Genomic DNA, 26,165 nt, shown 5'->3' with positions numbered 1-26,165 from the left:
GCCCATCTGGTACTAGCGTCAGCTGTCTCGTAGTCTGGTAGCGGTGCTTCCGCTTCTCTGCCGCTGTAGAACCCTGCACAGGCTCCTGCTGTAGAATGGCTGTAGAAGTTGCTGTTTTGAACTAGTAAAATGGAGGCATTGCATTTCTAGAGAGGGGCGTAGTTCTCACCAAAATGGTGGCGATACATTTTTATGTCAGAAGTAGAATCCAAAAAGGCTTGGTTCTGGATTTTACAACTATAGAAGGATCCAATCTGGGGTATAAATGATTTGATACAGTCCTTTTTGAGACAAAGCTAATAGCTAAATTTGCACTGAAACAGGAATTTTTTTTTAAATTAAGATGACATTGAGTTGAAAAGCACATGTTGTCAGTGACTGAAAGGTAGCAGCAGCTCCAGCTCATAAAGGGTCCGTGGGGAGCTCTGAGGGTCGCGCCTACACCGCACGCTGTGGAAATGGGAAACTAAAGGCCTCTTCTAGTGCTGCCCTTTTGAAGCTTCGCTGTCACCCTTCCCCAGCCATTTACCCAGTGGAGATGCAGAAAAGACCCCAGTCATTCTGTAGGCCTTTCTTTCCTCCCCCATCCCCAGGCCCTTCTTCAGTAGTCTTGCTTGCTAATTAACACTGGCTCCGGGGGGATATTTACCTTTTCTGTGCTGGATTCCTGTGGTTTTGAAAGAATTCAGGTACTTGCTGATTGCCAAGGAATTCAGATTACCTCACAGGCTGCATACTGTCCAGAATCTGCCACAGCAGCAAATTGGGGGAAGAGACACCAGCAACAGGGAGAAGCCCTTCCTAGCCTCCCTGTCACTCTCTCTGGCAGGCCCTGGCTGTTTGTAAAGTTTGAGTCATTTCTGGCTCTGAGGACAGGATCAGGCTGGTAATCCCCTCCCAGACGTTGTGCAGGGCGCTGCCCAGTCACTGCAGCTTCTTGGCAGCCTCCCTGCTGCAGCTGGTCCACAGTAGATCAGAGCGCTCTCGGGGCCTCTTGTTCTCTTCCCTAAGACTTTTCTAGGTCAGGCTAGGATGAAACCCAGTGGCTTCTGGCAAGGGTGTCTGAGGTGAAGTCTCATTGCCCAGGCCTCTCTGCTCAGGACAGCTGTATCTGCTAAAGATAACTCCTGTGCTACTATTACAGTCTCGTTTCTTTGTGCATTTGTTGTGAATGTAGAAAATGTATCTGCTAAATCGAGTACTCAATTCTTCTACGTCTAGGCTCCGTGACTGTGACCATAAGAATATATGCAGTCAGGTTTGTAGAGCCACACAGTTTGTGCAGCAGGAGACTATGGAAGCCCTCACTGGCTTTGTGCTTGCCTCCATGCTGGGAAAGGTTTGGAAACAGGCAGCTTACGTACCTACCACAGATGCTTCTTGACTTGCCATTGACTCAGGTCCCAGCATAGCCATAATCAATTTGTTACCATCTAGGGGTTTTGATAGGTGCCTCCCGTCCCCTGTCAGTTAAAGAATTAAAAGACAGGGCAAAACAACAAACAAACAAATCCCTTTACTATCCAGTCTGTATAAGCAGCAGCTGCGGGGAAATCTCAGTCAGAGCCCACAGAATCAGCCTGTAAAGAAACGCTTTTGTTAAGGGTGATCAGCACACACATGGCAGGGCACGTGCAGAGAAAGGCGCTGCAGAGCACAGCTGAGACTTGCGAATCCAAAGCCTGGTCTTCGAGGGGACTCCTCCCTGGATGTAGGGTTGGTCAGTTTGAGCAAAGATAGCGAGGCTGGTAGATTGACAGTTCGGGGGTAAACATGTCCTGATCTCGCCTCGAACTTATTAAAGTGGCCCATAGCCTGCTGGGCTTTAGTGGTGGAGGGGCTGTAGGCCTTTGTGTCTGGTCAGAAATATCAGGAAGAAGCTGGAAGCTTGCTGTCTTGGTTTCCTAGTCATGGCCTGTCTTCCTGTCTGCCTGTCAAGACTCTAGTCCCTCAAGTTGAAAATAACACCAATTGGAAATGCATTTTAAAAGGTTTTATTATCTTTATTTTTATATGTAAGTGCACTACATATGTGCAGTGCTGGGGGAAGCCAGAAGAAAGAGTTTGGGGTTACAGGTAGTTGTGAGCTGCCATATGGGTGCTGAGATTGAACCCAGGTTATCTGGAAGAGCAGTCAATGCTCTCTAAATTGCTGAGCCTTTAATCCCCTCAGCCCCTGAAAATGCATTTAACACGCCTAACCTACCAGACACATTAGCTTAGCAATATGGTTTACTGTTGCATGTCAGTTGTCATGATGGTGTGAGTGACTGGCTGCAGCTTGCTCTACTGCTCAGGGTTACAAGATAGCACAGTGCGTATTTCTAGTGTGGGAGAAGATCAGCATTCAGAACTCAAAGTGTGATTTCTCAGAATGCAGATGGTGTATCCCTACACCATCGTGAAGTGTAAAAACACCAAGCTGTGTGTGTGTTTACTACTAAAGCCCTTTCTTCAGTCACATGCTCTCATTTCGGAGAAATCCTGATTCCATGTGAGAAGCAGAAAAGACAAAGTGTAGCTTTTAAGATTTTGTTTTCAAAATAGAGAATACCCGTATTTGTTTACAGATTGGTCATCTAACGAAGTGAGATCCCTATCTTTTCTTGGCCTAAAGGTCAAGGCTGTGAAATTGTGTTGTGTGGGCTTTCTTAGGTCTTATTATTTTTTAATTACAGTCATCTGTCCGTCTGTGTGCACATGCATCATAGTGCATACATGGAAGTCAGAGGACAACTTGGGATTGCTTCTCTCTTCCATGTGGACCCCAGAACTCTTCATCAGATCTTCAGGCTTGGTGTGCAAGTGCCTTTCTGGTTGAGCCATCTTGAGGGCCAAGTGTACTTCCTCCACCCCCCCCCCCAACACACACATTTTCTTTTTCTCTCTCCCCTTTCTCTCTTTAATAGCATTAATTGTTTTTATTGAAAGTGGATGTTTTTCATGCGGTGTATACTGATCGTCATTTCCTCTTCCCCATCTCCTCGCAGATCCTCCCCATCTATCCAACTCCATGGTTTCTTTTGCTCTCTTTAAAAAACAAACAGGCAAATAAAAAAATTAGGCCAGTATTAAAAAACAACCACAAAGAAAAAGTACAAGGAACACAAACACTGACAAAACCCATAAAAACACAAAATTGGAGTTAGTGGTGGCGCACGTCTTTAATCCCAGCGCTCAGTAGGCAGAGGCAGGTAGATTTCTGAGTTCTAGATCAGCCTGGTCTGCAGAGTAAACTCCAGGACAGGCAGGGCTACACATAGAAACCCTGTTTTGAAACAAACAAACCAGAAACAAGCAAACAAACAAACAAACAAAAACCCAGGAAATTGGAAGCCATATTAAGTAAGCAAAAGACAAGTAAGGCAAGAAATGTACAAATGAAGCAATAGAGCCCAATAGATAACTAGATAGATAGCCCGAAATATCACTGAGTTGGCCATGTGTTGGATGTGGGCCTGCCCTGAGTGTTTCTATACTGTGAGACTCTGTGGGAGGGCCCCGGTGTCTTAAATCTTGATCTCCTTCAGAGCGAGGGTCAGTACTTGTGTTAGGATGAGCGTTCGCAGATTTGGTTTCCTCTAGCTCATTAGTAGGGAAATTGTGTGGAAACTTTCAGGCCTAAGTAGAATGACGTGTGATAGTGTGTGCCGGTCACAGACCTAAGTGCTCACGGTGCCTTCACAGAGGGGCACTGCTCAGGCGGACATTAGAGCATGGGAAAGTAGCTGCCCCTATGTACAGGCACGTGTGCTGTGCGGCTCCCAAGTCACTCGTAGTGGAATGGCCGGGTCTTCTGTTGTTATCAAGTTCACAAGAAACTTACTCTGAGACTTTGAATTTTGAACATTTGGACTTGTGAAGAAGCTATCTGAGTAGTATGAGGAGCTGCTTTTACCTGCCCAGAGACCCCGTCTGGCTCTGCCAGTTTGTCCTACTCACGTTCTTTAACCAAAGAACCGCCAGCCAAGGATGGCGGTTTAGTTCAGCTGTCAAGTCTCCTGACTGCTGCAGTCTGGAGCAGCTCTTCAGTGTTTCTGTGACTTCCTGACCTCGGCATTTTGGTAGATGACAGGCCAGTCATTTTGCAATTTGTCCTTCAATTTGGGTTTGTCTGTACTTTCTCATGATTAAACTTTGGTTGCTCATTTGGCGTCAGAGTCCCACAGAAGTGATGGTAAGTTCTCATTTCAGTATATTTGATGTTATACGCTGATTATTTAGTATTTGATTAAGGTAGTGCCTTCCAGATTCCTCCATTGTAAAATGACTTTTCTTCCCTCTGTGATTACCAAGAATTTATGACGAGGTGGTTGAAACCATGTAAAACTTAGCCATATCTCAGTTTCAACAATAGCTTTCATATCTACTGATATTTCTTGCTTAAGTGAATTATTACAGCAGTGACTGCCAGATGATGATTTTTAAAATCCCATCATCCTTTTATTTGTATTATTTGGCATTTTACTTTGAGGAAAAGGTTTTTCTCCTTATGATTATGTGGTCATTTGTTTATATGGACACATACTGAAAGATTTCTATTTTAATGGGTCCTTTTACTATACTGTTTTATTTTCATGTTCTGTTTGTTCCAGGTTTGGACAATGGGAGCCCCTTTATGCTGGTTTTTGTGTCCTTTGGACATGTCTCTATAATTCTTTGAGTATAAGACGTTTCTGACCCAGCCCTGGAACCAGTCATATCTCCAAGGAGTACTGGTTACTTGGTCATGAAGAACAGTATTTAGAAATGAAGGTTTGGCTGGGCAGTTGTGGCACATGCCTTTAATGCTAGCCCTTGGGAAGCAGAGGCTAACAGATCTCTGTGAGCTCAAGGCCAGCATGGTCTACATAGCTAGTTCCAGGACAGCCAGGGCTCCACAGAGAAACCTTGTCTCGGGGGGAGGGGGAGGAGGGAGGGACGGAGGGATCTAGATGATTAGATGATCTCGTTGCTCTGGGGCTTTCAATAGAGGTGCCTAGGAAACGTGTGCATGCGTGTCCCTCTTCTCATGCACTCATCCACATTTATTTCTATATCTGTGCATTAGGAAATGGGTTATGTTGGCATTTGCAACTCTACTCTAAATTCAGAGTATAAACTAGCTTTTGTCTTTTATATATTATCATTTCCTGTTCCAACAAAGAAAAAACTGTCTCTTGTTATCTTTACCATAAATATTTATTAACTTTTCTTGTTCGTAGCCGGTCTCTTGGCCTTGCTGAGCTGCCTCCCCAGTCAGATGTTCTCTACATTTAGGTTCCCATGGGGCTGTTCTGCACTTCCCCAGGGTTTGTTTCTTGTCCATACACTGTCTTTCTCATGGATCTGCAAGAAGTTAGCTAGCCAAGTCATTCAAGTTGAAAGCCAAAATCAAGGGAAATCGTCCCAAAGCACATCTTTGAGGGTCAAGCATATACTCAGAACTGGATGAAAATCCAGGGTTGTGTGACTTCTCACCTGGACCCTAGGGAGAAAATGGTGAGCAGAGATGTATGTGACATGTCTAACAGGTTTTCATGAGAGCCGTAAAAATCTAACCGGGTAAGCCCTCCCTTCCCTCTGTATGATCTTCATGCATTGCACTTCATGTTCTTTGGACTGAGGGATAACAGAGTTGGTGTTTTTGCCCTATCAGGAGCAATTTGCTGTCACACTTCTCTTCGCCCTTGGCTCTTTTTTTCTTGTTTTTTAGCCCCTGTAGGAGCCCACTCTGTGACATTTGTAATGTTGTCAAATGTCACAATGAAAGGAAGATGAGGAAGATTTGTAGGAGCCCAGGAAAGCATGTAGGGGTGCAAACACAAGGAGCCCCAGATCCAGCTCACTTGGTGCTTCTGCTGGGCTTTTATGTTGGCCAGGTTGAGTCAAGTATGAAGAGGTAGCCAAAGGAGACCTCTCCTTCCCTAGCAGTGCTTTCTCTTCCTCACACTTAATACTTGCTGAAGATAAGTCATATGTCACCAGGAATGTCGGTTGGAGGTTGTCAGTCTTGAATCTTGCCTGTGTCCTTTTGCATGTTTCTTAAGATTTCAGAGAGTGACTTCCACCTGCTCTGTTTCATTATATGAAGATTGGGATGTAAAGGCCAAGTCCATTGGCATCAGCTGAAGACAAAGTGTTAAATGATAGCTCCTAGAAGATTCTGGAAATTTTGAGGTCTTTCTCAAGCGTAGACAATGCTTGTCAAACTCTCTTTAGCCATACATGCCTGGTCAGAATTTCTTGTTATCCACATCCTTTTTCCTGGCCTTATGTTTGTTTATTTTAGTTTTTTGGTTTTTTTTTTTTTTTTTTTTTTTTTTTTCCTGGTACAGGGAATTAGGGAGTGGAGATGGTGGGAGTGGGTGAGAAGAAATAAAGAAGAGGAAAGTTTTTAAATTCTGACCTTTAATGTGGTAAAAATCATGTTGACTTCATAGTCTGGGTAAGCATATGTAAACGATTTGTAAATCATATGAAAATAAACTTGTGGCCTTCTAGGTTTTTTCACACACTTGGATATGTGTCTTGGGAAAATCAGCTTAGGGCCGGGTGATATGGCACTAGCAGTCTGTGAACTGTTGTCTTGAGGCCTTTTTGATACTGAGCATCGCTGGACAGTTTCCCTCTCCCCGCTTGCTGCCTGCAGTGTCGTCTGTGTTTTATGCTTTGATCTTCTATCAACACGTAGTCATGGACATGGAGTTGCTGCCCTATTTGCTGTGGGCTTCTCCTGGACTGTGCCATGTTTATGCTACTGTGCTTCCTCTTGTTAGTGCCTTGATGGGCCTTCTTAAGCCATTACGAATCAGAGCTCTTCCCTCTGTGGGTTTGTTTCAAGTCTACACAGCACTGTGCTGGACCATTTTTCCTTTCCTCCTGTAGAATGTTGTTTCAGTCACTGCGTAGGCCTAGTAGGTGTTAACTGTAACATCGTAGCTGTAGCAGCCTACTACATACATTTGCCCAGCTTGTGAATTGCTGTGTTTTGAATTTTTATTCTTCTGTTCATTGATAGAGGGATAAGAGAAGCAGTGTCTGAGAGTGGCTAAGCCGTGGGGTTTTCGAGTTTGCAATCTTGTATAAGTGATTCAGTCTTTTCTTTTTTTCTTCCTTCCTTCCTTCCTTCCTTCCTTCCTTCCTTCCTTCCTTCCTTCCTTCCATTTTTTGAGACAGTGTCTTACTGCAGCCCTGGCTAACCTGGAATTATCGAGCTAGACCAGGCAGATCTCTGCATCCTTAGTGCTGGGTTAAAGGTGTGTTTCACCATGCATGGCCAAGTTATTCAGTCTTTATTGGTCATATTTAGTTTTTTATCTATTTAAAATTTAGATGTAACATGGTTCTATTTCATGAAAGTTGCCTTTAGGGTCAATTGTTATGTGATGATGCATATAACACACTTCTCAGGAGCTGTCATTATCTACTAGATAAGAGTGCCACCCTCCTTGTAAGATAATGATAATATTCCCCATGTTGTTGTGATCTCCTCAGTCTTCAGTTCCACTGAAATTGTTCCTGGCATTTAACCTGTGCTCTTCCTGTCAGGTTTGCAACTGTGCGATATGACCAAGGATCCAAGAACATTCGGAACCAGTTCATGCACCTGACAAACTACAGTGTGAATAAGAAGAGTGGAGACTATGTGAGGTACTGAGTTGTGGAGACACAGAAGGCTAACAAGCCGCACTGGAGCAGAGTGTCAGAATACTTAGGAGACACCGGAGGGCCAAGTGTCTTTTTTTTTTTTTTAATTAAAAATCTATGTATATGGGTGTTTTGGGTGTGTGTGTACCATGTGTATTCATGGTGCCCTCGGAAGCCCAAAGCCGTGTTAGATTCCCTGGAGCCGGAGTTACTGATTGATGGTTGTTAACTACCATGTGGGTGTCGAGAATCGAATACAGGTCCTCTAGAAGTGCAGTTTGTTCTCTGAACCACTAAGCTCTCTCCAGCCCACCAAGCATCAGTTTAGAGGCACTGTTGTTAGCTGCTGCTGCGGCTTCTCCGTGGCACACTTGGCAGAAGGTCACCTCTTTCCACCAGTAATTCCTCTCCTTCACCATTTGTCTTCCCTACTTGACTTGGATAAGAGTTTCAATTTCGCAGTCATATCAGAAGCTTAAAATTATTTGTGTCCTTTGACACCGCGGTTCCATTTCTATGAATTTAACCTTCAGGATGGATGTACAGAACCAGAGCTAGAACCGTCTTTACTGTGTATTGTTTAATGGAGAAGGACATTGAGACAGTACATGCAGCAGGTGCCTTGACAGAATCAATCTAGTAGCTAAAACATTATTTTTGCTGAGAAAGGAGAAAAAGATATGTCCTGAAATGTTAACTCTTCTTCAACACAAAGTATAAGATTAGAGTAGTTAGCATTTAGGGTTTTTACTCATTGCTTTTATATAGCTTCTAAAATTTTCTAAAATACACTACTCTGATCCTACCAAAAAGAAGGAAAACGTTAAAGAAGCAAAGCATCTTAGAGAAGGACTCATGGAGAGGAGCAGCAGCCCAGCTGTGTGGAAATGTTATTTTTGCTCTGTTTTCTTTCATCCAGATAATTTTGCCAGAAAGTGGAAAAATAGAAAAGAAACCCAAACAGTCACTTTCTACTCAGACTAAAAATAAGTTCCCAGCAGGTCCAAGGAAGGCAAGAAGCTGGAAATGTTGGGGTAGTTGTTGAAGTGAAAGAGGTTTCAGTGAGTGGCCCTTGACCAGCCCTGGAACTGCTTCAAGCCGCCATGTCTCTCACTTTGAGATGAGCAGGGATGTAACTGGAGAGGGCTCTGAGGATTGAGAAGTCAGTGGCAAAGTGCCTGGCTGCAGGGCGACACTCAGGGGAGCCTGCCCCATTCACCATTAGCCGCAGTGGGATGCCCAGTGCTCTTTCTGGCACCCCAGTGATCCTGTCACTCGTGGGACTTGAGAGGGGAAGTAGCTGTCATTGCCACAGACAGGAGGCTTGCTTAGTGTGTCAAACTCAGCTCTGGTCTGAAAATGGCACCTGAGGTGGTTTGCTGGCCTCACATGACATTTGCCTCAGGCTAGATGTGTTAAATACCATTGTTAATTTATTATAACTCTTAAATGTGTCCATATTTTCTCATGACTTTCTTCACTGTTTTATTTATTTATTTATTTATTTTTATTTAACTATCTATCTATTTATTTATTTTTGGGAGACCAATTTCTCTGTGTAACAGCCCTGGCTGTTCTGGAACTTGCTTTATAGAACAGGCTGGCCTTGAACTCACAGAGATCTGCCTGCCTCTGCCTCCCCAGTGCTGGGATTAAGGTGTGCACCACCATGCCTGGCTTTTCACTCATTCTTGATGTGGAAGAATTAGCACTCTCCTCTGCACTCTTCAGAAAAGCAAACTTCTTTTTCCCTTCCTTTTAAGGAATTGATAGAAAGGGTGTCTTATAAAAGAACCATGGAAAACCAGGTGGAAATCAGCAAAGTGTATGTTCTCTAATATACTCAAAGCATAGAGAAAGACAGGCCTCTTGGCATATGCAGCCTCAATTTCTTTCTTTTTAGTTGTGATGATCCAGAAGTGGAGGATTATGGGAACAAGTGGAGCATGAGTGCCATGCTTAGGTACCTGAAACAAGAAGGCAAGGACACCACTGGTGAGCATCACACCTCTTCCTTTTAGACTCTAATATATATATATATATATATATGTGGGGAGGTGGGTGTTCGTGCATGTGTGTGCGCACACGCGCGCACACACCCACCACTGGTGAGTATTATACCTTATCCTTTTAGATTCTACTTTATATATATTATTTGGGGAGGTGCGCGTGCACACATACACACACGCATGCACACAGATACCTGTTGAAGCCACAAGAAGGCATCAGTTCCCCTGGAGCTGAAATTACAGGAGATTGTGAGCTATCCTACATGGATGCTAGGGAACAAACGCAGGTCATCTGCAAGAGCAGCCAGCTCTTACCTGCCAAGCCAGCTCTCCAGCCCCATGACTCGACGTCTTTGTATGATTTTACTGTCATGTCTCACCAGGCCTCTTGATAATGTTGCTGAGAAGCCAGTGGGTGACTGTTGTTGTTTTTCCTGTGGTTCACAGTGGAGAAGAGACTTTCTACAACCTCCCCAAATCCCTTTTCTTGTTTCTAGTTTGGAAAGCTTCACTTTCTCTTTAGTCCTCAGGTACTTTTCTTGAATGGTGTGCTGCTAACTAAGATACTGTGGCCTTATGTATGCTGCCTTGCTATCTGTATTGGCTCTGGGTTCAAATCTTTGTAAGTTGAACTCTCATTCTTGTTGCTGACATGGACAATGGGCAGGGTAGAATCTGAGTATGGGGCTTGAAGTTTAAAAGAACCCGTGCTGAGCCTTGAGCAGCATGGGAAGCAGTGTGCAAATAAACTTTTTTGTACACAGGAGAGCAAGAGGAAGAGAAGGCCCCTTCTGCAGCCTGTGCCTCTGTCACAGGCATCTGTTCCCATGTCCATCTACTTGTGGCATGCCAGCCCTGTAGCACCCATTCTGAAGACCGCCATTTAGATGCTTTTTGAATGAGAACACGTGCTTTTATAATTGCATAGTGACCGAGAATCTGCCCCTACAAACGCATGCATGCATTATAGTGTTTCTGTTTTCATTACAAAAGATTGCTTTTGCAGCATTGATGGCCCATGTGGAAGACCTGATCATTAAGACAATAATCTCCGCTGAACTAGCTATCGCCACTGCCTGTAAGACCTTTGTCCCGCACCGCAGCAGTTGTTTCGGTAAGGAGCCACCAGTGCTTGTGTTTATGTGGAGGGTCTTGGGATTCTCAGATAATAGGGCTCAGTGAGTCTATAGGAGTCAGGGACACATCCTGGGTTTGCATCCTTAAGCTCATAGAGTAGATGCAGATCCCCAAAAGAGGCCTGTGGTGAGTTTTCATTGGAATCTCTGGAGGAGAAACTCGCTTCCAATGTGGGGAACGGGGATTGAAACTTAAGTGTGATTCTCTCTGTCAGAGTACACTCAGAAAAAGTCTGCAATAGGCTGCCCAGGAATCCAGCTCTAACAAATATATTCCAGAGCTCTCTGGCAGCCAGACTGGGAAGAGGTCCAAGAAGCTCTGGCTGGTACCAGTGTGTGCTTTCTCCCATTTTCCAAGGACTCCTCCTTTTAGTTTGAGCCTTCTTCCTAGTGGATTCCTCCTTCCCCCCACCTTCTGTTTCACTCCATCTTTTGATTGTACAGAGATAGTGTAGAAAGGGAAACCTCTGACTTCCTGACCCGCTAGCTGTGGCCTTGGTGCATCTGCTTCCTCTATGGAAAGGAACTTAGTATTAGTTGCCAGGATGAAAGCCCATAGGGCCCATAGGGCCATGTAGGCTTTGGGCATGTGTTGGACCTTGGGAATAGAACACACATAATTATCGATACAGTGATGCTAGTTAAAGTGTGATAGTAAGGACAGAGGTGGTGCTTAGGGGGCTGCAGAGTAGGGAAATAAAGACCATGGTCCCTAGAGTCTGGCAGCCTGGATTTGAGACCTGTTTGCATTCATTTCTGGTTGGGTGATTTTCAGCAAGTTACCCTGATTCTCATTTTCTAGACTCTTAGGTGACAGCCATAATGATACCTCCCCCTAAGAATACTGTAACCACTGAGACAATGCAGGCAAAGAGAGCACTTGGCACCATGTCTGGCCCTTAAGCTGTACTTAATAAAAATTACCTTTACTAATTTTGTAATTAGACACTAATTCTTCTTTTGTTTTGTTTTGTTTTGTTTTGAGACAGGGTTTCACTGTAGTTTTGGAGCCTGCCTTGGAACTAGTTCGTTCTTTCTTTATTTATTATGTATACAATATTCTGTCTGTGTGTATGCCTGAAGGCCAGAAGAGGGCACCAGACCCCATTACAAATGGTTGTGAGCCACCATGTGGTTGCTGGGGATTGAACTCAGGACCTTTGGAAGAGCAGGCAATGCTCTTAACCGCTGAGCCATCTCTCCAGCCCTGGAACTAGTTCTTGTAGACCAGGCTGGCCTCGAACTCACAGAGATGATCTGCCTGCCTCTGCCTCCTGATTAAAGGCGTGCGCCACCACTGCCTGGTTTAGACACTAATTATTGATCTCTTTAATAGATTATAACAGGATGTATTGGAGTGATGCTCAAGTAGGAGAACTGTTGAAACTGAATGGAAGGTGCAGGAGGCATTCAGGATCTGGAACTATAGAGCGAAATAAAGGATGGCAGTGGCTGACTTCAAAAGCAGGCCTTTGGGAGGGGAGGACACCAGTCCACAGGCTTTGGGTCTGGCTAGGAAGCCCCCTTGTCTGCCTCTCATTCTCCCATTCCCTTAAGACCCACTTCACTCCGCTGCTTTTCTGAAGCCTTGCTGGGCACAGGGCCTCGTCATGTCTCTCCCGCATGCCATTCTGTGCGTGCTTTAGGATGCTTTCCCAGAAGTCTCTGAGTTTATCTTCTTGAATTCTTTTTTTTTTTTTTTTCTTTCTTTTTTTTTTTTTTTTGGTTTTTTCGAGACAGGGTTTCCCTGTAGTTTCTAGAGCCTGTCCTGGAACTAGCTCTTGTAGACCAGGCTGGCCTCGAACTCAGAGATCTGCCTGCCTCTGCCTCCCGAGTGCTGGGATTAAAGGCGTGCGCCACCACTGCCTGGCTCTTCTTGAATTCTTAAGCCGTTGTGTCTACCTTTCTATCTCATCCTGTTTATGTCAAATCAGAGTTCTGGGGACCTTCTCTCACTCTAATTCTCTGTTTAATTTACCTTGTGGCTGAACTCCCTCCACTTTTCTCATGTTACTTTACCTAGCAGGCCACCAACATCCTTCCAGGCAAAGCCAAGCATCATTTCTTTGGTGGTCTTTTTCCCCTAACTCTTCCTAGTGAATGTTAGACTCCCACCCTGTGGCTCCAACACTGTGTTCATGTGTCCTCTGGTATCGTTTATGTGTGTGTCTCTTTCTTTGATGATGGCCATCATGGTGTCACCGTTGGCATCTTGTGCTCATAGAGAATGTTGGCAAATGTTTGCTGAATGATTGCGTGGTGCTTGTTTTCCTGACTTCTTGGTGGCTTAGCAGTAAGCTTTGTAGTGGATCTGATTTGGTAAGGCCTGCAACTCAGACCTGTCAGTCTGTTTGAGGATGGAGGTGGAGCTAGCAGAACGGGGCTCCAGCTGTGAAACCTTCCAAGATTAAATATGCTTCCTTTCCAGCTCTGCTTGCCTTTGTTGGTAAATTTCTCATGGCCCCTGATGTATTAAAAAAAACAAAACCAAGATAAAACAAAACATTTTGTTCTAAGTAGCTAATCCTGAAGATTTTTCTGGGTGTTTCTTTTCCTATCTTGCTTTGTAACCTGATTGCCTTTTGGAAGCTTAGGAATGGTTTTACAGAACTCCATATGAAAGACGCGCAGCAACTCTCTCTGACTCAGAAATGTCCCAAGGTCAATCAGCCAGGGTCTCCTCTCCCCTTTCCTGTCCTGGTCCAGCTCCAATACACTCAAGGCATCTGGAGTTTTTTAAGTTGTTGACTGTCTCCTTGGCTTTTGTGGTTCTAATTCCACTTCCTGTCAGCCCTGGGATTCTGTGTGCTTTATTAACCCCTCATGATATGATTTTGTATATTCGTATATATTTGTGCTTCATTACCCCCTCATGAGATATGATTTTGTATATTTGTATATATTTCTGTGAATCCCTTTGCCTCCCCCTGACTCTTAGCTTCCCCTGGGGTTTGCATGACAAGGAGTCACTTTGTGTGTGTCAGGGTAACCAGGACTTGAGAGCTTCCCAGAAGCTTTCGGCTTAAGGAGAACACCCATACTTTTAGGGAAACAGAATGCAGAGGTGGGGTTCCCTCTATTCTTTTGGTAGTCCTTTCTGGCCTTCCACTTACGGACTCGTGCCAGAAGCATTGTGTTACTATGGGTTTCTGCCCTGTGAGTTCTTCTTCCCCTTTCCGCCTGTACTGTTTGTAGGTTCCTTCCCCATCCCCCCCCCCCCAGTGCTTTATTTGCACACGGCACTCTTTTTCAGGCCCAGCTGCATGCTGGGCAGAGATTAGTACTGCGGCAGTGCATTACTGTCAACAATTCGTTCTTCCCAAACTCAGTTTGTCCTGAGTTGCTGCTGTGTTCATAAGCCTGCATGGTCTCATGACTACCTATGTTTCAACCATAGCAGGCAGTCAGAAACTTTAGCCATTTAATGCTATTTTGTAAGCTTGTATATCCTAAAGGAGATGGGGACCCTGAGAAATTAGCCCTGGTCTCAGGTTCTAGACTTAGGGAGTAAAAGAACTTGAATGAAAGAGACTGCCTGAAAACCAGGGGCCTCAGAGGATGAGTCTTGGCAGTCTTCCATTTTGATCATAGGACTTCAATTATATGGTTTTTGGATGCCTCCCCCAATAAAACATGTTTCTAACAGTCAGATTTACTGCCGTCCACGACTGTGAAAGTGCGGTACACTGTGAACTAATATGCTTCCACGGCTGCTCTTGAATGTGCTGAGGAAATTGGCGCTGCAAAATTTCTGACTATGAGAACAACTTTTTTTTTTTTTTTTGTAAAGAAAAACAGCCAAAACCAACAGGATGTTAGCTGTCTTTCAAAGATGTTGCTGCTGACAGTGGTTTGGTGTTTGTTTGTGAGAATGGCTGAAGCGATGGGCCCTGATCCTGGTCCTCCAGTGTGGGATCATGTGGACCAGACGCTGATGATCAGAGACCAGTGGCATGTCAACTGAAAACCAGTATGCTCAGGATACCCTCCCTTAAGTGAAATCTGGTTTAGTTTCTGTTACCTCTGCTCTTGACCATTTTTCAGGGTAAGGCCATGCTCTTTGAAAGGAAGGTGTCCATAAGTGATTGTCAGAGGGCTGCAGAAAGGGAGCGTGCTGTCTCCGTTATGCAGACCTCTCCACCAACAGTAAAGGAGTGGAAGGCGGGGCGGTTTGCAAGGTAAGCCCCTCTTAGTTCATCTCTAGCTGCAGTTCAGATGGGAAGGGTGTTTCCTAAGAGGCTGCTCTTTGTCCCCAGCAGTGCTGGTGCTTACTCCCAGCCATGTGTCGTAAACCCGTAGTTTATGACCAGGGGAAAGAGTCCGCAAGCTGAAGTAAGTTGTCTTGGGTCATGTGGCTAACAAATGGCAAGGCCCAGTTCGAGGCCAGCTATCTGGCCCCTTCTCCCCACATCAAGACAAGTCTGACGATCCACTCCTCTTGGCATACCTCATGTCCTGGATTCTCCTGTGCTGTCCTGTAACTAGATCTCAGGAACAATGACATCATCTTTTCTAGCCGATCAGACTTGGAAAAGAGCACAGTGCCCAGCAGTCCTAGGTCCTCCTTTTAGACCTACCATTCCAGGCAGTAGCTAGGTACCATAGTGACTTCAGGGTTGAGTTAACAAGTTAACACTTCTCTTACTCAGTTCATTTTCCTGTGTGATCTTGCTCTACTTTTTTCCAGAATTCTCTTTTGGATCCGTTCTAAAGAATTTCACTTTGTTTTTAAACTCGAATTCTAAGCTGAGGTGAAAAGCATTCCTGTTAGAGAAGAGGATCTCAGTGACAGTGGGCACCTGTCAGTCCTGCTCTTTACATGGCCCAGGGACTGTAGCTTCAGCCAGGCTCCTATTTCTGGGGAGGCTGAGTACATTGTCTCCAAAAAAGACACTGTGTGGTATCTTTAGTGATCTCAAGTCTCCATGGGAATATTTTTCTACCTATTTCCCACTCCCCTTTCTTCAAAAGCCATCTTTTATCAGACTTTTCCCTCAATATATCTTTAATAAATTTTCCTCAATGAGAATTCCTGTTTATTTTTGGCAGGTGTTTCTTCTGTTACTGCTATGCCAAATCTTCTCTTTGCAATGCACTAAATAAATTTATTTTCTTTCTTAAAAACAATGAATCCTTGTCATTCTTATGACTGGTAATTTTGTTATGACTATGTAGTTAGGCCACGAAAAATCAGCTATTTGTTGGGTTTGACTTACACATAATATTCTTTTTTCACCCTTAGTGGTTCTTAATTAGTGTATGCGCGCGTACGTGTGCTCGCGCATCGTCTGTCCATGTATGCATGCGAGTACACATGCGCACACCTGTGTGGAAGCCAGTGTCTATGTCTGGTGCCGTCCTTAGTTGCTGTCCACTTTTCCTTTTATTTTATCACTGTTCTTTGAACAAAGTCTCTGACCGAGCCTGGCGTTCACTGTTGCAGCTGGCCAGCAAGTCCCGGAGGTCCTTCAGTCTCTGCCTCCCCAGTACAGGGCTCGCAGGTGTATGTTGTCGTGACCATCTTTGCACATGGGTGCTGGGTATCTGAACCCAAGCTCTTAAAGAACATTTTATTAACTGAATCGTCTCCCTTGCCCTTCGTTTCTTAATATATTTCCTAAATACCATACTTATGGAGATTACTTCTGCCTTAGGTTTCTGTTGCTGTGATAAACACCATGACCAAAAGCAGCTTGAGGAGAAAGGGTTTGTTTATCTTACAGGTCTGTATCACAGTCCATCCCAGAAGGAAGTCAGGACAAGAACCCAAGGCAGGAACTGAAGCAGAAGCCATGGGGCAGCACTGCTTCTTGGCTTGCTCCTCATGCCCCACTCAGCCTCCATTCTTATACAACCTAAGACCGCCTGCCTGGGGTGACCCCCCCCATCAATCATCTACCAGGAAAATACCCCACAGGCTTGCCCACAGAAGAATCTATTGGGGAACATTTTCTATATTGAAGTTTCCGCTTCCAAAATGACTTGCACTTTTGACAAGCTGGCAAACCATCCAGCACACGTGATCTAAAATGATAAATGAGATGTGGCACCTGCCCTCCAGAGAGGAGGACTCAGAGATGAAGTGATAAAAGGCAGTTGACATAGTTTCATTATAGAGTGACTGTAATACTCTTGGAATATGCAAACACCGCCACCACTTTGCCTAGGGGAGCCAGAGAAATACGCCCTAACAGCAGGAATATGATATGTATGCAAACTGTAGAGAGTTAGGGCAGGAGCTGGCAGTTTTCCCTCTCCTAGACAGCATCTCCTAGACAGACGCTCACCATCCCCTCCCCCTTTCTCATTGAGAACTAGGAAAATGGCTCAGGAGGTAAGAGGTACTTGGGTAGGGTACAGTAACCATGTGACCAGGTATTTATCCAGGAGAAAGGAAACTATGTCCACACAGTCCCTGCTTACAAATGTTGATACTTTATTCATAATGACCCCAAATTGGAAACAGCCAAAATACCTACCGACTGTTAAATGGATAAATTGTGGTATGTCCATATTAAGGAATACTACTTTGGAATTAAAAGGAATGAACTACACTTTTGATACATGTAACAGAATAGACAAGTTTTAGAAGATACCATGTGAAAGAAACTGCTCTAAAAAGACTATAGACTATGCTTATTTAATTTTTGACTTTCTGGAAAAGAAAAAACGTAAGCAAAATCCTGTTGCTGGAAGATGAGGCAGGTGAGGGTTGACTACAGAGAGGCACAGGGTACATCTGTGGTAAGATTTGTATTGTGATTGAGGTCAGGTTGAAACAACTGTATGCTTTCAGAATTCATCAAATTGTTCACTTTAAAGGAGTGAATTTTATTCCAAATAAGTTATACCTCAGTACCTCTACCTTAAAAGGAATTACTGATAGATGTATCTCAGAAAACATACCAGATATAATGCAAGAAGCTAGACTCAAATGAGTATATACTATATGGTTTCCGTTTATATGAATTCTAGAATAGAACTGATAGTGGGAAGAATTAAGAGTAAATGGTTGTCAAGGATGAGGCAGGAGCAAGCTGTCTATTGGGAGGAGGCCTGAGGGATCTTCTGGGGTGATTCATCGGTGTGCTCGGTGTGTCCCTTGATAGGACTGAGGGTTGTATGGATTTAACCAATTCCAAGATTCATCAGTCTGAATCTTTTAAGACTCACCCATCTCATCGTGTGTAAATTATTCCTCATAAGGGAGTTGAAATGATTGGCTTGATTAAAGAAAAAGGTAGAAGGACATCAGTGTACCTGTTGAGTATAATTTTACGAGTACAATCTGTTATGTACGCTGTGCTTTCACCTCCAATCCCTACCACTGAGCACAGCCTTCTTAGGGTGATTGTGCCCGGCACGCCCCTGCCAATCTTTCACAGAGCAATGTGCACTTCTTCTCTCGCTCTCACATGATTGTGGGCTCAAGTCTGGGCTACGTAGTTAGATGAGGCTTGGTTGACTCTAGAGCTTGGCATGCTTTGTGGGCATGGTTATCACAGGAGTACGTTGGTTTAGCACTGTGAAAGTGATTTTCTCACTTTAAGATACGTTTTTCTTTTCCCAGAATATTTTTTTCTCAGACTTCAGCTTAATGTGAGCTCTTGGAATTTTTCTCTGAAGGGGATGAAATGATTAAGGTGATTGCTGAGTGTTAAAATAGTGGCTCTTGTTGATTGTTGATCTGCCTCACACTGGGCTGGCTTCCTTTGTGGCTTTTTCTTTCTACAGACTGTATCAGTATGTGCACCAGTCGTTGTCAACGTGTTCATCATGCCTATTAAATACTATTTATGAAATAGTCGAATCTTTGCTTCTGCTCTTAAAAATGGCAGGAAATACTTTATATGAGATAGTGTATCTTGCTTATATAATGCTGCACAACGTCCAGAATATACACTTTCCCTCCCTCCCTCCCTCCCTCCTACCCGTCTTTTTCTCTCATTTACTTTCTCTCCTTCCCTCTCCCTCCTTCTTTCCCTCCTTCCTTTACTCTATCTCTCCTTATTTTTATCTTGATGTGTAGCTCAAACTCAATATTCAACTCATGATCTTCCTGCCTCAGCCTCCCAATTGCTGTGATTGCACATGTATGATAGCATACCTGCTAAGGGTTTTTCCTTTTAAAATGTCTCATTTAAGCTGGGCAGTGGTAGCACACACCTTTAATGCCAGCACTCGGGAGGCATAGGCAGGCAGATCTCTGTGAGTTCGAGACCACCCTGATCTATAAGAGCTAGTTCCAAGGCAAGCTCCAAAGCTACAGAGAAGCCTTGCCTCAAAAAAAGAAAGAAAGAAAGTCTCGTTTACAGCTATATGACAAGATCTTTTTCTCAGATTAAGGTGAGAATGAGATTATTGTTGCTCCTGAAGACTAGGCAAGCTATTGAGAAGATTGCAATGTCTGTAAAAGTATGAATTTGTGGGGGCTGGAGAGATGGCTCAGAGGTTAAGAGCACTGGCTGCTCTTCCAGAGGTCCTGAGTTCAATCCCCAGCCCCAGCAACCACATGGTGGCTCACAACCATCTGTACTGAGATCTGGTGCCCTCCTCTGATGTGCGGGCATACATCGAGGCAGAATGTATACATAATAAATAAATAAATCTTAAAAAAGTATGAATTTGTTAGTAAAAGAACAACTGAAGGAGCTTCCTTTTCTTTACATCTTAAAATAAGATTTATATAGTTATAGAAATGTATGATGTGCCAAACCTTTACTATTTTTTTAATTGCTTTTGCAAATTAAATGGAATCCTATATAAGCATTTACTATGGAAACAGACATGTTCATGAAAACACTAGAATATCCAGATCTAGCTGAGTATGGAAGTGTATGCCTGTAATCTCAGCACCTGGAAGCTGAGGCAGGAGGATCATGAGTTAGAGGTTCGCCTAGGTTACGTGACAAGACCTATTTCAAGCAAACAAAAAGGAATGTGCATGTCTGACTTACACAGTAGAGATGGACCATGGCCTGTGTGTAGCTCCAGGACCTGCAGCTAGTGACCGCTGAAGAGAGACAGAGAGCCTGAGGATGTCCCTTAGGCTGGAATGCCATTCCCACGCCCCAGAATGGGCTCTGGAGAGCCTGTCCTAGGCTTCTTGGTGCTGCATTATAGCTTTAGATTTTTGTGTTCTACATTATATGTTTCTAGTTTTTCAAAAGATTAAGGAGTATAAAGACTCTTCTTTGAAACATGGTCAGTTATAGCCATGCATTTCTTCTAGAAGGCCCTGCTTGTTCCTTTGTGTGAGAGCTCTGAAGTAGCAGTTTTTCTCCTGGGGAAGAGATGCAGGTGGTGATTTGTTTGAGTGTCACTGGGCATGGTGTTAGAAGTACATTTGGAGTATGCATGTTGTGAGGCTCTCACTAGGAAGACTTGGAGGCTCCAGGCTAGCCTCGCACATCCCTGAATTCTGTAAGTAAAACCAGGATTCGAGAAGAGGTGCTTGGTTGGTGTTACCTAGCTTCTCGCCTTAGTTAGGGAGGTAGAGGAGGAGAACCAACAAAAAATCCAGGATCCATGGAAACTTGGTCTTTGGCTCCTTTCTTTTGTTGAATAGTACTAGTGGTACAAGATAGCTTTCCACACCCTGTGTCGACAGCCGCCTGCCTTCTGTGCCAGGCTGAGTGTTTTACTTTTTCTTTTCAAAAAGAAATTGAAACTGTAGGCGAGAGGAAAGAGTAAGTACACTTTACATTTGGATGCCTTCTGAACTGGGTTGCAGAAGCAATATCTGAACGTTAAGAAGATGTGTTGAAGGAGCTGTGCCTGCTGCTCTGGGGTGGGTTGGGTGCTTCAGTTTCAGAGCGCAGTGGGCAGGTGGTAGAGGAGGCCAGCTCAGAACATGCCCGGTGTGGCGTTCATAACAGGTGGTCTTGCTTTGTTCCTTCTATCACCTTCCAGCTGTCAGCACAGTGGGATCGTGTGTGTTGTCTCATCGTGTAGAACTCAGGAACAGCAGTAGTGTGTTAGAGTACTTAGTGTTCCTTTTAACTCTTCTTCGAAGGAGACTAGCTTTTCTTGAACTTAAGGATCTGTGCTTATTGCTTACACTCAGTGAGTTTCTAGGCCACGGATGGGAGTTGAGTGACTTCTTATGATTGTTGCATGGAAAATGATCTTGCATGTTGTATTGTATTTCCAGAACTGTATGGCTTTGATGTGCTCATAGATAATACTCTGAAGCCATGGTTATTGGAAGTGAATCTCTCCCCTTCTTTGGCCTGGTAAGTCAGTTCTGTCAACGAAAAACAAGACAAACCTGCACATGCTACTAAAAATTTTTTTTTTTTTTTTTTGGAGGGTGATGTTATTTCTCTTTTGGTAAGAGACTTTCCTTTTACACAGTGATAGTTAAACTTAAAAATTAGATAGTTTATGATATGTTATCAAACCTCTGTGAGAGTGAGTTTCCCAGTCGGTTTGCCATACATATTTGTCATTTATTTGGCTTCTTAAGAATCTTTCGTATTGAGTTTTAAGATGCTCAGATAAGACTATGTCTATTTTTCATCTTGTTTGCATTACTAAGCCACTTGAAACGTGAATAACAAGTTACTTCATTACACTGGAAAGAGCAATAGTCTCGAGAAAATATGCTGACAGATATCCCAAACTGAAAACAGCGTGAACAAAATGTACTACTCATTAGAGAACATGAATATGAAAGTAATAACGACTGGATTTCTGCATCATCCCATATATACTCATACCATCTCAGAATTTCAGTCCTCTGATCTGTACCCACCTCTGTAGCTTTGAAGTTATAACAGCCTGAGCAGACCTAAATTAAAAAAACAAAAAACAAAAGCAGCTACTTTTTTATCCAAGCCACGTTCTTCAGTTTGGTGTTCCTAAAGAACTGATTCTCGGGGAAGATGTAGACTTTACCTTTGAATTCGTGGCTGCCCCTCAGCAGACCATCCTGCTGCAGTCAAACTCTGCAGTGCCAGATTCTCGCCTTTTGTTGTTCCCCAGCTCTGTAGGTGCTCTGCTGAAGGACTGAAACACCCTCAGGTGGTGTACTGCCTTTGCTGCCGCGGACGTCCCCGCAGAGTCTGCGCGGACTGTGGTGGTGAAGCTGTGCCGAGGCCTATCATAGTGCTCTTTTTGCTCAGTGTGGTGGCTTGGTGTCTACCCAAGGTTAATGTCTAAAGCATTTAACAATCTTAGAGTTACAAAAATAAAATGAATTCTGTTTTTTAGAAGGGAAGAAATATATTTTTCATTACCCAGGAAGACCCTGCTTACATCTGCAGTGACAGAATTTCTACTAGCTATGTGCTTTTCTAAACAGAAATCCCTAGAGGTTTCTGCCAGAGACCACCCAGCTGCGGAGCTTTTAGGGATGAGAGATTGGCCGAATGCCAAGTCATCAACTAAAGCCATGTTGACTCCTTGGTAGAGTGGGGATTTGGCTCACCTCAGGTGTGAGGTGTGCAGCCGGGCAGCGCTGCCCTTTGTCCAGTCAGCCCTTTCCGCAGTGCCCAGGAAAGCGCAGGTGCCAGTGTTAAACATCCCAGAGGAGCACAGTGGGGCCAGCAGCAAGAGCAGAGTGGGTCATAGAGACCCACCGAAGCCCCGGGTGCCCTCTGCACAGGAAGGCCTCTTGGTTTGGTCTGCACTGTTTCAGTCTTTACCTGGGCACTGCTTCCTCTGATGGTGAGATGTTGGGAGGGCTTGCTTGGGTCTTTTTGCCCTATTTTCAAGCCTGCACGCCTAAAGAGCAGGAGTTAGCCCAGAAAATGAAGACTTTTGCGAAGTATCAAGGTGGCCAAAATGTCTTTCTTGTCTTGCGTATGAATGTAGGCAAAGGATGAATCACTAAGACATGATTTGAATGTAGGGCACTCGTAAAAGTAGTAAAAGTACGAGTTCACTGACAATCAAGGCCTGAACCCCACGATGATAATGAAGCAATAGCCCTGGCTTGCTCAAAACTTGAATTGCACAAGATCTGAAGTAAAGATTCCATGTCGGGGAGTCAATGTATTGGTGCTGGGCCTGCCTTACAGAGGATGAGTTTCACAGAAGGCTTATATTCTGTTATTTTCCACCCAAATTTCTCTTCCCTTTCCTGTCAGTTTGTTGTGCTGCGCTGCTTCTCAGATGTTTGGAAACTGTGCTATACTGGGACCCATGATGAGGCAGCTCTTCTGTTAGCCTACAGAGCAATCCATTGCCCCTTTCTTTCTCTGTTCTCTTAGTGATGCACCGCTGGACCTCAAGATTAAAGCCAGTATGATCTCAGATATGTTCACTGTTGTAGGTAAGTAGCAATGTGTTCTGAACTGGACTCTCAAAAAATTAACCAGAGCTTCCATTTGCCAGGCTCCAGCTGTAGGTGTTGCCAACTGGCAGTTCCTAAGCCATGCTGAATGTTTTGTACTAAAAAATTATATTTTCAGGGAAGTGTTTACATGTTCCTACTCCCCCTGGCTCCATCCTGTCCCGAGGCTGAACCACAACCAGGGCTGAGACCTGGGGCATGGGAGTTATGAGCAGAGGCAGAGAATTAAGCAAAGATCTGCAGAGAGTATAGTTTTTCTCCGAGCTGGGAAACTGAAACCCACCGAAGAAGCCCTGTTACAAAGGAGACCGGCTGTATTTCTCCTAGACAGTCTCTGCTGGCTTCAACATGATCCCTTTTACAGTATTATAGCCAAAGCAGCCCGAGGAAGAAATCCCATTTTAAGTAGATAAGCCAGAACTTTGAAATGGAGATGGGCAGTCAGGTGGGTATGGCATGGCTTTATTATTGGGTTTTAAAATTTTCCCAAAAAGACACAACTAAATCCATTTAATGTGAGCTAGTACTCGTATCCGCTGATGCTGTAAAACTTAGCCACTCTCTTCTTATTATTTTTTTAAATTTATTTATTTATTTTACATCCTGATCATAGTTTCCTCCCTCCTCTCCTCTCAGTCTTTCCCCATGACCTCTCCCCTGTCACCACCACCACCCACCCCGTCCCACCCCAGTCCCAATTTTTGTTTAGAAAAGGGCAGGCCTCCCATGGATATCAACAAAAATGGCAGATCAAGTTGCAGTAAGAGGCAGCACCTCCCCTTGTATTGAGGCTGGGCAAGGCGACCCAGTATTTGGGAACAGAATCCCAAATGCCAGAAAAAGAGTCAAAGATAGCCCCTGCTCCTACTGTCAGGAGTCCCACGAAAAGACCAAGCTATACAACTGTCACGTATAAGCAGAGGATCTAGGTCAGTCCCATGCAAACAGGCTCCCTGGTTGTCAGTTGAGACTCTGAGCCCCTGTGAGCCCAGGTTAGTTAATGATGTGGGCTTTCTCATGATGTCCTTGACCCCTCTGGCTCCTACAGTCCTCCCTCCCTCCCTCCCTCCCTCCCTCCCTCCCTCCCTCCCTCCCTCCCTCCCTCCCTCTTTCCCTCCCTCCCTCCCTCCCTTCCTCTCTTGAGCAGGATTCCCGAAAAGCTCTGGCTAATGTTTGGCCGTGGTTCTTTGCATATGTTTCTGTCAGTTGCTGGATGAAGCCTCTCTGATGACAGTTGGGGTAGGGACCAGTGCAGAATATCATTAGGCATCATTACACTGACTTTTTTTTTCCTCCAGTGGTGTTTGGTTCTATCCCAGGTCTCTGGCCATCCAGCCTCTGGGTCCTGGTGCTCCAGGCAGTGTTGGGTGGGCTTCCTCTTGTGGGATGGGTCTCAGGCTGGACCAGTCATTAGTTGGTTATCCTTACTTCAGCACATGCCATAGACGGGATAGACTGCAAATTGAAGGTCATGTGGCTGGGTGGTGTCCCAGTCCCTCCATTACTTGGTCACAGGAGATGGGCCAGTTCACGCTTCCTATTCACTGTTGCTAGGACCCTTAGCCGTGGGCTCATCTTTCTAGATTCCCATGAGTTTTCCATGCACCAGGTATCAACCAGACCCAGAATGGCCCCCTGCGTTCCAGTCGTCTGTTTCAGTACTCTCCCTTCACCCCATCTCTACCTGATCCCTCATGTTCCCGTCTCCACCTGCCCCCAGTCCACCTACAAAATCTCTTCTGCCCCCCTGAGCTCTCCTTGTTATCTGGCCTCTCTGGGCCTATGGTTTGTAGCATCTTCTTTTTGGTGGAGAATCTAGTTCTTTTAGGAAGGAAGTAAAACTAGTGGAAATTCTGTTTATTTTTTTTTTCATTTTTTTGTTGGAAAAATTCTGAAGAAAAAAAAATCTCTGTTTTTACAGTGATGCATGCAATTTACCAATAATATAAAAACCAATATAATCTATGATTTAGGCCAAAATCTGTTTTGCTTCTTGGGAATCATGACCTAGTATTATTACTTTACAGTTGAATGTTAAAATAATTAATTAGAGCTGGGTACGCACATCCTAGCACTTGGGAGGCAGAGGAAGGGGACTCTGAGTTCGAGGCCAGCCTGGTCTACAGAGTGAGTTCAGGACAGCCAAGGCTACCCAGAGAAACCTTGTTTTGAAAAACCAAAATAATGATGATGATGATGATGATGATGATGATGATGAGATTGTGTTGAGTACAAAAATGCTAATTATTTTTTTTGAAAAACAGATATAACATTTTTAAGCTGTAGATAATCCTAAAGCCCATTGCAGAAGTTAGAGAATTCCCAGAGATTGTAGCAGGACATGATGACATGCTTGCTATGGACTCTTCTGGCAAAAGCTGTGTTTCCCCACTAGTCACCATCCAGAAAGCTAGTTAAAAAAATGCAACAAGCAAGCTTTTCTTTTATGAAAAGATTTTTATGAAAAGCTATATGTTTCACAAAGATGACTTGTTCATTTGTTTGAGATTTTTCAAAGCCACATCTCTGTCAATCGAGATTGCACTTAGTTTCTCAGTCTGCTTCCCTCTGTGGGGTTAGTTTAAAGATGCTTGAACCAAACCAAACAGGCTCCTTTCTTAGAAAAGGGCAGCTCTTAATACTGCTCATTCCCCATCCAGGATTTGTGTGCCAAGATCCTGCACAGCGGGCATCCAACCGGTCAATTTATCCCACCTTTGAGTCTTCCAGGCGGAACCCTTTTCAGAAACCTCAGGTAAGCAAATTGAGGAGCATGAAGCCCAAAGAAGGCTTGCTGGGGAGTGGCCGGCCACTGATGAAACGAGGGAGCTGAAGCGCTGCTTGGGAGGTCACTCGGGGCAGAATTCCGTGTTCTGCAGTGGCTGTCTTTGATGCTTTTAACTGCTTTCTAACAGAGTTACTCCTTGTTTTTGTTCTGTCTTTTCTCTCTTCACTACCTTTTCTTCTCCCTTCCAAGCTTACCATCTCTCCTCTCAGATTGCCATACTGGGGTCTGTTAGTTCTTAAGCATGACTAGGCATTTTCTAATCTTCAGACTAGTTCTGTAAAGATGCTCCATTGAAACAGTGTGTC

General features: G+C 44.3%; 1 protein-coding gene across 1 annotated transcript in view; it reads left to right on the top strand.

The window, feature by feature from the left end:
- Positions 1–26,165, top strand: part of Ttll5 (tubulin tyrosine ligase like 5) — a 213,509-nt gene that overhangs the window by 38,206 nt on the left and 149,138 nt on the right. Inside the window, 6 exon segments of the mRNA XM_038335728.1 lie at positions 7,531–7,632; positions 9,533–9,624; positions 10,645–10,752; positions 20,928–21,009; positions 22,990–23,051; positions 25,733–25,827. Coding sequence (XP_038191656.1) covers positions 7,531–7,632; positions 9,533–9,624; positions 10,645–10,752; positions 20,928–21,009; positions 22,990–23,051; positions 25,733–25,827 — 541 coding nt within the window.

Source organism: Arvicola amphibius, chromosome 7 (genome assembly GCF_903992535.2).
Source record: "Arvicola amphibius chromosome 7, mArvAmp1.2, whole genome shotgun sequence".
Taxonomy (NCBI): Eukaryota; Metazoa; Chordata; class Mammalia; order Rodentia; family Cricetidae; genus Arvicola; species Arvicola amphibius.
Note: the sequence above shows the minus strand (reverse complement) of the source record. Positions and strands in the feature narration are given on the sequence as shown.